The sequence below is a fragment of the Oncorhynchus nerka genome, linkage group LG3 (assembly GCF_034236695.1).
Source record: "Oncorhynchus nerka isolate Pitt River linkage group LG3, Oner_Uvic_2.0, whole genome shotgun sequence".
Taxonomy (NCBI): Eukaryota; Metazoa; Chordata; class Actinopteri; order Salmoniformes; family Salmonidae; genus Oncorhynchus; species Oncorhynchus nerka.
Window position 1 is genome coordinate 55,829,613 of NC_088398.1, and position 13,501 is coordinate 55,843,113.

Here is a 13,501-nt window from a genome sequence, read left to right on the forward strand (position 1 = left end):
CATCCCTCTCCTCCATAGGAACCTGATCTTCCCCAAGAAGGCAGTGCCTCAGACAGGTAGCCAGGACGAGGATGAGGATGTTGTGGCAGAGTGCCAACGTGTGACCAGCGGAGCGGCTGTTACTGACCTGCTGCAGGTCAACCAGCTGTCCAAGGTTTACCATCACCTGGCCAAGAAGGTCCAGGCCGTCAAGAGGCTGTCTGTGGGCATTCCTGCTGGGGAGGTAACCTCAGGCTTCATCTGATTCTGCAGCAATCACATACTTTACAAAGTTTATGAAGTCACTATAAGATTTGCCAATAGGTCACTTTAGGCAAGTCCAAGTCTTAAGTTAAGTCTTTGAGGATGAGTCTAAATTAAGTCTCGTTCTGAGTTTGGTACAGCGGCTGTTTTGGTCCTTGACATGAGTGTGGTTGTGTGGTTGTGCTGTGCAGTGCTTTGGTCTACTGGGGGTGAACGGTGCAGGGAAGACCACCACTTTTAAGATGCTGACTGGAGACATCAGCCCTACTGAAGGGACAGCACAGATCAAGGACTGGGATGGGTAAGGCTATGGTGTAATATGTGTTACAATACAGTGCACTCGGAAAGTATTCAGAACGTTTCACTCTTGCCACATTTTGTTACGTTACAGCCTTATTCAAAAATTTATGAAATAATTGTTTTTACTCACCAACCTACACACAATACCCTATAATGGCAAAGCAAAAACCTAGCATAGACTTATAGATGACCTGGAGCCAGTGGGTCTGGCATCCTTGAGATGGTTGTTACAACTTGATTGGAGTCTACCTGTGGTAAATTCAATTGGTTGGACATGATTTGGAAAGGCACATACTTGTTTATATAAGGTTCCACAGTTGACAGTGCATGTCAGAGCAAAAACCAAGCCATGAAGTCAAAGCAGTTGTCCGTAGAGCTCCGAGATAGGATTGTGTCGAGGCACAGATCTGAGGAAGGGTACTAAAGTATTTCTGCAGCATTGAAGGTCCCCAAGAACACAGTGGCCCCATCACTGTTAAATGGAAGAAGTTTGGAACCACCAAGACTCTTCCTTGACCTGGCCGCCGGCCAAACTGAGCAATTGGGGGAGAAGGGCCTTGGTCAGGGAGGTGACCAAGAACCCTATGGTCACCCTGACAGAGCTCCAGAGTTCCTCTGTGGCGATGGAAGATCCTTCCAGAAGGACAACCATCTCTAAAGCACTCCACCAATCAGGCCTTTACGGTAGAGTCACCAGACGGAAGATACTCCTCAATAAAAGGCATATGACAGCCCGTTTGGAGTTTGCCAAAGGGCACCTAAAGGACTCTCAGACCATGAGAAAAAAGATTATCTGGTCTGATGAAACCAAGATGGAACTACTTGGCCTGAATACCAAGCGTCACATATGGAGGAAACCTGGCACCATCCCTATGGTGAAGCATGGTGGTGGCAGCTTCATGCTGTGGGGATGTTTTTCAGAGGCAGGGACTGAAAGACTAGTCAGGATCGAGGGAAAAATGAACGGAGAAAAGTACAGAGAGATCCTTGATGAAAACCTGCTCCAGAGAGCTCAGGACCTCATACTGAGGTGAAGTTTCACCTTCCAACAGGACAATGACCCTAAGCACACAGCCAAGACAGCGCAGGAGTGGCTTCGGGACAAGTCTCTGAATGTCCTTGAGTGGCCCAGCCAGAGCCCGGACTTGAACCTGAATGAACATCTCTAGAGAGACCTGGAAATAGCTGTGCAGCGATGTGCCCCATCTAACCTGACAGAGCTTGAGAGGATATGCAGAGAAGAATTGGAGAAACTTCCCTAATACAGGTGTGCCAAGCTTGTCGCATCATACCCAAGAAGACACAAGGCTGTAATCGCTACTGAATACTTTCCTGAATGCACTGTATTTTACAAATATCCATTCATTAATGGATTTGAGCACATGATCCATTTGATTATCCCCTGCAATTATGCTCTTGTGAGATAATTTAAAAAAAAGTGAAGTATACTTTTCTCATGTCGCCTGCCTGTATTATTCAGAACCATATCCTGAGAGCATAGGAACCTTTTAACCTCTTACACTCTTAAATCTCTATCTGCGTACGTGCTTTCAGGAGGATGGTTGACATCATTGACTGCCGTAACGAGGGCATCAACATCGGCTACTGTCCCCAAGTGGACGCTCTGGATGACCTGCTGACAGGGGAGGAGCACATGTACTTCTATGCCCGCATCCGAGGCATCTCCAAGAGCGAGATAGACCGGGTAAGACCTCCCACAGTCCATAGAGGACTGTTTTCTTTGTGACCGTGTAGAGGGTGGATTATGTCACCTAGGATCTGGTTAACTGTGTTTCTCCCCATTGAGATATGGCCCTCCCTTACACCCATAACAATACACTTATCTTTCACCAAAGCACAGAGAACCATTGCAGAACAACATTAAAATCTGAAAATAAAAGATCCATATCTAGCTAGGTACTGTACTCCTTTCTTCTTTGCTTTACATCAAAGCACGGAGAGCAACATCAACAGAAGAACTTCAGAATCTGAAAATAAAATATTGAAATCTAGCTAGGTACTGAGGTACTCCTTCCTACTTTGCTCTCATCAAAGCATGGAGAACATCAACATAACAGAATAACAAAATAAAAAAAGTTAAGATTGACATCTAGCTTGACACTGTACTCCTTTTGTCCTTTGCTGTCCATCAAAACACCGAGAACAACATCAACAGATCGACTTTAGAATCAGAAAGGATAAAAGTTCCATCACTAGCTATTGTAGTACTAAATGCTGGCACACTCACTATGAGTAAGACCGAGAAACCTAGTGAAGAACCCTTAAAGATACAGTACACCGGGCTGGTATAAAGTTGAATGTAGTTTAGACAGAGCTGAGCTTGGTTACCTCTGTTTTCCAATTAAGGCAGACTGTAGTGGATGTATCAATGGATCCAGATGGATTTTTCTTCCTAGCAGAGAGATCATGCTATGATGAGAGGATCATGTTTGACAGTTCACCGCAGGCACTGCTCCACCTAATTCATCACTCAGAAAGGTAATCAATCTGTGCATTCATTCTCCAAGGATTATTATGGAGAGTGAGTGTTTCTGATGTTTTCCCTCTCGCTGCAATACTGATGAAGTCTGCACGGAGAACAGTCAAAGATAATGAGATTTTAGATTATTTTTTTTCTATCTGACATGTCACAAGAGGCTACAAGTCACATGTGAGCACATTCAAAGCATTTTCAAAGAAACTGAATCATATTTACAGAGAATAATACATATACATGATGACCCAGATCTGCTTACAAAGGCAGAAAGCTAGCATCCTTTGACTGTGTGGGTTTTTGAGGATGTCTAGCATCTATCAAGGGCTCTCTCTACACCACCCTCTCTCTCCCCTTCCTCCCCACGCTCTCGCTCGCTCAACCTCCATCTCCTCTCCCCTCCTCCCTCTCCATCCTTTCATTTTGGACACATCAGCCCCATTACACTGATAGGCTCTGACAACCTCAATGATGTCACCAATAGATACAAACAGCCAATCAGACCCAGAAATGATGCGGATGACTCGCCATAATCTCCATTATACCAGAGCCTTACAAGGGCTCTGGCCATTACTGCTGTCGTTACCATTCTCTGTTCCGTTCAGGGTGATGACAAAAATGGCTTTAATGTCCACAACAACAGTGGCTGCTAGTCTTAGGTAATTCACACAAATAGGTAGAGGGGGGAGGGAGGGAAAGAGAGAGAGACAACAATGGCTTTAATGACCATAACAACAGTGGTTATAGTCTTAAAATAATTCACAGGGAAAGGTTGGTTTATATATAGCCTCCCTCCTCTGTAATGCTCTTCATCAGACAGTCATAACTTGAGGTAATTAGACCAAGGCCTAATGCCTTAATGGGGTTGTTTCATAATTACATGGTTTAGCCACTATTTATTTAGGGGAAACATTATATTATAGCTCGGTTTTAAAGGCCACCTGAAGAGAGAATAAAATAGCACTTTTAAACTAAATGTTAGTACACTTACTGTTAGTACAATCTAGGAGACCGAACATACTTTTGAACTAACTGTTAGATATTTTCTTATCAACGTTTTAGCTAGATAATCATTCAAAATTCACATTTGTTTGATGTTGTGTCTTTATCCATGGAACACATATGTTATAAAGCTGTTTATTATACAAAGTTAATCGAAGTATACCTGGGGCGGACCAGAGAGATTTTTCAGGACCTAAAGAGTGTGGAGGCGTTCTATATCTTTGCTCAGGACTATTAACCAGGAATACAAAAGACAATCATGTGTAAATGTTGTCGACCTATGGGAAAATAGCTCATGCTTAAGATTGCTGTAAAGGAGCCTTAGTGTAGAATGAATATAAAACAGTTGCATTTAGAGCAGCTCCACTGTCTAGGGTTTTTATGGTGCATGGAATATGGATTATTTTAAATGCAACAAAAAGTCTAGTATACTGTTGTTAATGTCTTCGATGCCCACATAGACAATTCAATGTGTTGTTGCTCTCAGTCAATGTCAATTGCTTATTAGTCAACTCGAGCTTATAGCTTTTTGGTTTAAATTGATACATTGCAAGCAGACTATGTTCTTCCTCAGACTGGTTTAAGCTTGCAAATGTACATAGGTAGAGAAGACAGGTAATATAGGACACAAAACAACCAAACCCACCCTTGATTGCCAAATGTCATTAAATATGCATGGCGGAAAATTCAAACTAGATATTAATCTGGGTAATAGGTATTTAACTGCTTTTTAACCCAAAATGGTCTCTTTAACTAGGCAGAAGACACGTTTACATTTCTAACCAAAAAGTAAAGTATCCTATTCTTCTTAACATTTCTCCATAATAGGTTTACAGTATATCTGTAAGTCTTCAAGTAATAGCCCAGGAGTTTATTTGCTTCAATCACTGAAAACAACCAGTGCTTAGTAGAAAGAGGCTTCTATTTGAGCCAGGCATTTATTTCCTCAATGCACACAGGTTTTTCTCAATAAAATGTTCAAAAGAATACCACACTGTTAATTGTGACCAATATGGCCAGTATAAACATTATAATAACAAATCAATTGCAGATCAGACTTGCAAAGACTATCATACACCCCCCGATTTTGCACTTAATCGTCATTCTCTGACTCGTTGAGCCTTGTATCCCAACGTAGCTGAGCCGTCCATGTCCAACCACACTGCTGTGTCATCCATGGCCATGATGTTGCTTTCCTTTATCTTCTTTTGCACAATATTTACAGTACTCACTGAAGTTCACTCCTAAACAATTCATTTAGGCACAGGTTTATATGAAACATTTATTTGCTGAAATGTGTGCTGATGCTCAGCTTGCAAAAAAGGGACAGGAGGCTATTTGAGATTGCATTTGAAGTTTTACAGTACATAACTGGTCTCTGTTTTTAACCCAAAATCATCTTTAGAAAAATTTCAGTTTCTCACAAAATGGAAAATAAAGTATGTATTCTTCTTTCCTCCATAATAGGTATATACATAACTGGACTTGTTCTTTTTTTTTTACCCAAACTGGTTTCTCTTGTCCTTTTTCCCTCCCAGGTGGTCAATTACCTACTGAAGAAGCTGGAGCTGGGGTACCATAGACACACCATCAGTGACAGTTACAGCTGTGGAACCCGTAGGAAGCTCTCCACTGCCCTGGCACTCATAGGACACCCAAATATACTGCTGCTGGTGAGGACATGTACACACACACACACACACACACAAACACAAAAGGCTGCTGGTGAGCAGTCTGAGGACCCATCCGAGAGCAACACCATTCATCAATCTGTCAAATTAACAGTGTGACATCATCATACCTACTGCTAACACAATGTTGCAGATACTCATCTCATCCCTGTATGGTGTCCATTTTAGGAAATCCTCAGAAATGTGTTTATTACATTTTTTATTCATATTTCTTATTTCAGGGGGTGCTGCAGCACCCTCAGCACCCCTATTTCACGTGGCTTAGGCCTCATACTGAAGCAAACATATTGCTGCTGCTCCTCCGGTGAAAGCCTTATCTCAGTCCTATACAGTATATGGTGTCCATATTAGGACATCTTCAGACATACATCAGTGTCTTACCTCACCTTTACATAAGTCAAGTTTGACCACTACACGGGTCAAGCACCAGGCATTCACTCCTCCCTATTCCATCTCACTTGAACTCACCTCTCTCCTCTTTTCCTCTGTCCCTCTCTCCTCAGGACGAGCCTACCTCAGGTATGGACCCTCGCTCCAAACGTCACCTGTGGAAGATCATCTCAGAGGAAGTCAAGGGGAAGTGTGCTGTAGTTCTCACCTCTCACAGGTAAACGTCCCTACCTCTCCAACGCCTCTACAAACGCATGACCTTTTTTTTTTAAAGATACTGTACTATAGCCTGTCTTTTACACAACATTTTTTAGAAAGTTTCTTTAATAAAGATATTGAGTGATCATAAAATTAGGGAAGGTACTGGGTTTCTGTGAAGCTACGCAGTATACTGTATGAGTTATATAATTAAGCAGTAAGGCCCGAGGAGGTGTGGTATATGGTCAATATACTACAGCAAAGGGCTGTTCTTATGCACGACACAATGCAGAGTTCCTGGATACAACCCTTAGCTGTGGTATATTTGCCATATAGCACAAACCCCCGAGGTGACATATTGCTATTATAAACTGGTTACCATTGTAATTAGAAAAGTAAAAATGCATGTTTTGTCATACCTGTGGTATATGGTCTGATATACCACAGCTTTCAGCCAATCGGCGTTCAGGGTTTGAACCACCCAGTTTCTAATAATAATAATTAATCTCCCATCATAAGGACAACAATGGAAATACGTCTCTGACTTCCTTGTCTCATCCTCAATGATTTTATGTGTTTTTTTATGTGTGTTTTAAAATGGTCAACTAAACTCAAATGTGTGTGTGCTTGTTGTAGTATATGTTGTATATTCTGATAGATAATGGTTCATTTTCCCCCTATAACTTCTACTGTGTTTGTGTGTGTTCCAGTATGGAGGAGTGCGAGGCACTTTGCACCCGTCTGGCCATCATGGTGAAGGGTCAGTTCAGGTGTCTGGGCTCCCTGCAGCACATCAAGAACAGGTCAGTGGCCTCTCGTCCTTCCCTCTCCTCCACCTCTCCTTCCTCTCTCATCCCCTCTCAGCTAGTCATTAGTCACCTCTGGTCCTCTGCTGCTCTCCTCCTATTGTTTTCTCACTGATCTGTTGTTCTCTGTACCAGAGCCTATGCTGGACTGGTTGCAGGTTTTTTTGTGTTGCCTTGCAAACTCCTATAACAGTAATTGTTTGGCATTACAACAGCCAAAGGAGATTTGGGATCCACATATTCCTATTGTTCTCTGACTCATCATTTATTCCCTGTATCGTACACCTAGCCTGGTCCCAGATCTGCTTGTGCTGCCTTGCCAACTCATATGATCATTGTTTGGCATGAAAACGTCCATACGAGTTGGCAAGACAGTGCAAACAGATCTAGGACCAGGCTATTCCCATTGTTCTCTGACTGATCTGACGTTTGTTTCCTGTACTCTAGGCTAGCTTGTTCCCAGATCTGTTTGTGTTGTATAGCCAACTACTGCACAATGACAACTCAAACAGATCTGGGACCAGGCTAACTCTATGCTAGGCTGTAGCTTGTAGACAAATATTAGTGTTGAACCGTGACTATTGGACCTAGGCCTTCGGTGGGGGTAAAAAATCTTCCAACACATTGTACCAAACTCAAAAATCAAGGAAGTAACAGAAACATAGCATCACTTAATGCACCCAACTGAATCAAACAGGCCTGAGGCTGAGCCATGCTCCGGGATGCCACTCACACAGACAGCCCCAGCATGGATAATGCTACTAGCAACAACAACCTAACTGCTTACACAACCTATGGTAGCCTAATGCTATCGCTATCATACTATCACTAAAAGCGACAACAGTGACATATCAAAGAATGTGAGTGTGACAGGCTGGTGATGCTGTAAGGACTGTGACTGTACCTTTTGTTAAAGACATTGCTAAGGTTGATAGAAAGACAGCAGTCACACTTAGCATGATGTTAAAGAATAAGCAGTACATTCACTCAGACATAATAAGCCAGTAGGTCTCAATCATAAAACAAAAACCCAACCATTAGGCTAAGCATTTCCCAATCAAAATGTACAAGTCTTATTTCTCATTGAATTTTTTTTCCCACATTCAGTACACAAAGTAACCAGTTATCTTAAAGAATCATCAAGGAGCCCACACACTCCAACCACAAGCTGTTCACTCCCTTACCACCGGGCAGACAGTATCAGAACATGAGGTCTGATACCAACAGGCTCAGAGACAGTTTTCTGACATCACAGATTCTCATCCAGACTAACTGCTCGAATACTCTGCTCCTTGAAGTTTGCAGTTGTGTCTAAACACTATTTAGCAATATCTATATATATGTTTTACCCTTTAGTGTATGTACTTTACTGTATTTATAATTTGGATACAGATTTTCAACAGTAAAAGTTCAAAAATCTCTGGAGGACGTCTTTAACTTCTTGTTGAAAGTTAATCTTGAAAAGGGCGAAGCTAACACATTAGCAACAACATCCTCTTCAATAACACCTGCTGCAGCTGCTGCACACTATCCTACAACAAAACCTAAACTCAGCAAAAAAAAGAAACGTCCCTTTTTCAGGACCCTGTCTTTAAAAGATAATTTGTAAAAATCCAAATAACTTCACAGATCTTTATTGTAAAGGGTTTAAACACGGTTCCCCATGCTTGTTCAATGAACCATAAACAATACATGAACATGCACCTGTGGAACGGTCGTTAAGACACTAACAGCTTACAGAATGTAGGTAATTAAGGTCACAGTTATGAAAACTTAGGACACTAAAAAGGCCTTTCTACTGACTCTGAAAAACACCAAAAGAAAGATGCCCAGCGTCCCTGCTCATCTGCGTGAATGTGCCTTAGGCATGCTGCAAGGAGGCATGAGGACTGCAGATGTGGCCAGGGCAATAAATTGCAATGACCATACTGTGAGACGCCTAAGACAGCGCTACAGGGAGACAGGACGGACAGCTGATCATCCTTGCAATGGCACAGGATCGGTACATCCGAACATCACACCTGTGGAACAGGTACAGGATGGCAACATTAACTGCCCGAGTTACACCAGGAAAGCACAATCCCTCCATCAGTGCTCAGACTGTCCACAATAGGCTGAGAGAGGCTGGACTGCGGGCTTGTAGGCCTGTTGTAAGGCAGGTCCTCACCAGACATCACGAGTAACAACGTCGCCTATGGGCACAAACCCATCATCACTGGATCAGACAGGACTGGTAAAAGGTGCTCTTCACTGACAAGTCGTGGTTTTGTCTAACCAGGGGTGATGGTCAGATTTGCGTTTATCGTCGAAGGAATGAGTGTTACACCGAGGCCTGTACTCTGGAGTGGGATCGATTTGGAGGTGGAGGGTCCGTCATGGTCTGGGGTGGTGTGTCACAGCATCATCAGACTGAACTTGTCATTGCAGGCAATCTCAACGCTGTGTATTACAGGGAAGATATCCTCCTCCCTCATTTGGTACCCTTCCTGCAGGCTCATCCTGACATGACCCTACAGCATGACAATGCCACCAGCCATACTGCTCGTTCTGTGCGTGATTTCCTGCAAGGCAGGAATGTCCGTGTTCTGCCATGGCCAGCGATGAGCCCGGATCTCAATCCCATTGTGCACGTCTGGGACCTATTGGATTGGAGGGTGAGGGCTAGGGCCATTCCCCCCAGAAATGTCCATGAACTTGCAGATGCCTTGGTGGAAGAGTGGGGTAACATCTCACAGCGAACTGGTAAATCTGGTGCAGTCCATGAGGAGGAGATGCACTGCAGTACTTAATGCAGCTGGTGGCCACACCAGATACTGACTGTTACTTTTGATTTTGACCCCCCCTTTGTTCAGGGACACATTATTCAATTTCTGTTAGTCAGGTCTGTAGAAATTGTTCAGTTTATGTCTCAGTTGTTGAATCTTGCTAAGTTTGCTGAAAATAAACGCAGTTGATGGTGAGAGGACGTTTAGTTTTTTGCTGAGTTTAGCTATCTAGACCGTGGGAAAACTACTGCTCGCTATTGCGCAGTGACATATTGACCTTCGAGAAGACGGAAGTTTCCATAAATTTTTGTAAAAATGTCCCACCCATTAATGTGATTAGTTGATTCCACTGTCACTCCAAAATTCTGCCCTAATACAGTTGTATGGCAGGTTTCTGAGGGCCTAGCCAATGGCTGACTTAACTAATGGCTGATTTATGTCCCTAGAGACCACCAAAGAAATATTCTGATTGGATTTTTTTCTCTTCGGTGTTAAAACTTTCCTTTCCAACACAAACTGAAGAGATTAAATCAGAATATAATTGAAAATAGGAATATAGTTAGAATATAATTGAAATATTATTGAAAAGATTAAATAGAAAGTAAAAGTAAAAAAGTTCAATTAAAAGTAAATGTATATTTTAAAACTACAACAAATATTTTAGAAATCCTTAGGCCTTCTCTGAAGTCGTAGAACAATAGACAATAACTCTGATTGGTAATAAAATAGTCAACATTTCTTCGGGATGATGTGTGTTTCTCTCAGGTTTGGCAGCGGCTTCACGGTGAAGATGTACCTGGCTGTGTCTTCCTGTGACGTGGAGGTCATCACCAATTTCATGCAGTGCCACTTCCCCAGCACGTACCTCAAGGTAAGATACCTGGGACAGTCTGTTCTGTGGGACTGAATGAATGAACTGTACTGATCCCCAGAGGGGAAATCTGATTTGTGCCAGTATAAAATACATTACTATAAAATTCCCACAAAGCACATTCTCACACACTGCACTATAATGGCAAAACGCAGTAACTATGAATTTGGTCAAACATCTTTGATCTGTTGTTACGGTCAGGTATATTATCTGATTCATCTTGTATTTAATTTCCTGACACAAGAACAAGCCAGTTGATCAGAAATGGTTGTCTGTCAAGATAGAAAAATACTTTGAAGTCAGATTTAGCAGTAACAAAAAATGTAGTTCATGAGGTTTGCCTTTGTACTGTAGAACAGCACAGTTTATGACATGTGGCACCTGATTGTTTGAGATGTGCCCTAATGTCTCCTCCTCCCAGGACCAGCACTCTTCCATGGTGGAGTATCATGTGCCTGTGGCACCTGGAGGTGTGGCGGACATCTTTGACCAGCTGGAGTCTAACAAGGCCACTCTGCAGATCAAGCACTTCTCTGTCAGCCAGACTACCCTGGATGAGGTGAGAGAGAGAGGGATGGTCCGAAAGAGGGAGGGAAGGATGGTGGAGGGTGTGGGGTGGAAGGGAGAGAGAGGGACACGGAGAAAAAGGCAGATGGAGAGAGTGAGTGATGGGGTGTGAGAATGAGAGAAAAAAAGAAAGAGAGAGAAACCAAGGGGGGGAGTCTGTTGGAGGGAGAGAGAGACCTAACAGACTTAAAAGGCCATTATGTCTTCACACTTCAGAAATCAAGGTGCAAAAAGAGGTTTTGAAACCTATTCAGAGTAACTGACGGAGGGTACAACCAACACTCGTAGAAAAACAGGTTCTAAAAGGGTTCTTTGGTTGTCCCCTTTTTGGATCCAGGTAGAATAATTTTGGGTTCCATGTAGAACTCTCTGTGAAAAGTATGTAAAGCAGTCGGAACAACCAACCCAGTCACTGATCCTGTTGAATCATTCATTCCCCTCCAGGTCTTCATCAACTTTGCAATGGGGAAGGTTGGCATCGAGACTATCCCAATCCACAGCGACGAATATTCCGAAGCAGACAGCATCAGCCTCGAATCCATCGCGGCTTCAGAGACATAGCTTTGGCGACCATCTTGTTCACAATGCATCTGTTTGAAGACACAAACTTTGAAGGAAGAAGAGCAACATTCGCACTAGATAGATCCGTTTATTAATTTCTAAGTTTTAATAATAATGTAAAATGTAAATCAACCTGCAATTCATACCTTATGAAGGATAACTTATGGAGTTACTTTGTTGCCACTTTGGACTGTTAAATTGAACAGGGTGTGTCTCTTTTTGTTTCATCAGGTAATGAGATTCATAGAGATGTGAACATGCTTCTATCATGTTTCTTCACTATTGTGTCAAAATCTCAAAAATGTAATGGCCTTCCTTCCTCACTTGTAGGTTATAACCAATGAACAAAAGTGCAATTATCTGTTTACTTGTCATGAACAAAATATATATGAATGGAAATTGTGCCTTAAGATCAAATACATTGTATTGTCATGTTATTACCATTGCAAATCTGAGTACTGTGGTGGAGTCACTGCTCTTTAAAATAGTTGTAACCTTAGAGAGACAAGCATTCTCCACTTTTATCACTCTGTATTCCATTGGTGAAACTCACATCTTTTGTTCTTTCAATTCTATTGATTTGGCCCATTGGTTAGAATTATATATATGTTTTAAATGTAGCCTACTACCTAGTATATCTGCAGAGGTTCTCATACTTATGGTGACAATATTATAATCACGGCTATTAAGGTAAAAGTCAATACCAAACTTTTTGGCATCCTTAACACTTCCTCTAATGGCATATCTCAATATTTTATTGTTCACTTTCTTCCTAATGCACAGATCCACATGGATATGAATGTACTGAACTTATTTTTTTACATTTAATAAAGCTATTATATGATAGCACACACAGTGTTGCTTATTATAACAGTGTGTCATGAAACAATACTTTATCCATTACGCCCTATCGATTGCATTTCACCATGTGCAAGAAAATGACCCTCCTAAAGATTGTTGTTAGCTACCTTCATCTTCATCATAATTCATTATCTATTCATGCTATGAATAATAAATTATGTCACGTACAGTGGGGAGAACATGTATTTGATACACTGCCGATTTTGCAGGTTATTAATTACTTAAAAATCATACAATGTGATTTTCTGGATTTTTGTTTTAGATTCCGTCTCTCACAGTTGAAGTGTACCTATGATAAAAAATTACAGACCTCTACATGCTTAGTAAGTAGGAAAACATGCAAAATCGGCAGTGTATCAAATACTTGTTTTCCACACTGTAATGCTAATATGGCTCAAATCCGTTAGCGAACCAACAACTGTAACAATGTATTTGAGAGACAAGTGCTCATTGTGCAAATGTATTTGTTTTCAATAAACATTGGAGAGGAAATATGGTTTGCGTGTTGTCAACAATCTAAGCCAGCCTCGTCTGTTTCGCCTCATTGTTGCGCACTTGTCTGTTTTGTGTCTAAACAACAAACATGTCTATAGGCGTGCATAGGCCTAGCCTACATTTGCTTTCTATGGGGGCAGGCTATGCTGTGTTGCCAACAATTTTTCATTGAGATCCGCAATTGGCTCCTTGACTTGTCACTAGACGTCACATCCCCAAATTGCCTTGCTGCAGCACGGCTGCGATCCCCACATAAT

At 41.9% G+C, this 13,501-nt stretch overlaps 1 protein-coding gene across 1 annotated transcript in view; it reads left to right on the plus strand.

Annotated features, from left to right (window-relative positions):
• abca12 (ATP-binding cassette, sub-family A (ABC1), member 12) overlaps window positions 1–13,245 on the plus strand; it is a 62,765-nt gene extending 49,520 nt beyond the window's left edge. The window contains 9 exon segments of the mRNA XM_029637100.2: window positions 19–223; window positions 435–544; window positions 2,098–2,248; window positions 5,578–5,712; window positions 6,234–6,337; window positions 7,029–7,121; window positions 10,655–10,760; window positions 11,182–11,319; window positions 11,772–13,245. Of these exon segments, the coding sequence (XP_029492960.2) occupies window positions 19–223; window positions 435–544; window positions 2,098–2,248; window positions 5,578–5,712; window positions 6,234–6,337; window positions 7,029–7,121; window positions 10,655–10,760; window positions 11,182–11,319; window positions 11,772–11,888 (1,159 nt within the window). The 3' untranslated portion in view covers window positions 11,889–13,245.
• Window positions 13,246–13,501: the final 256 nt, after the last annotated feature.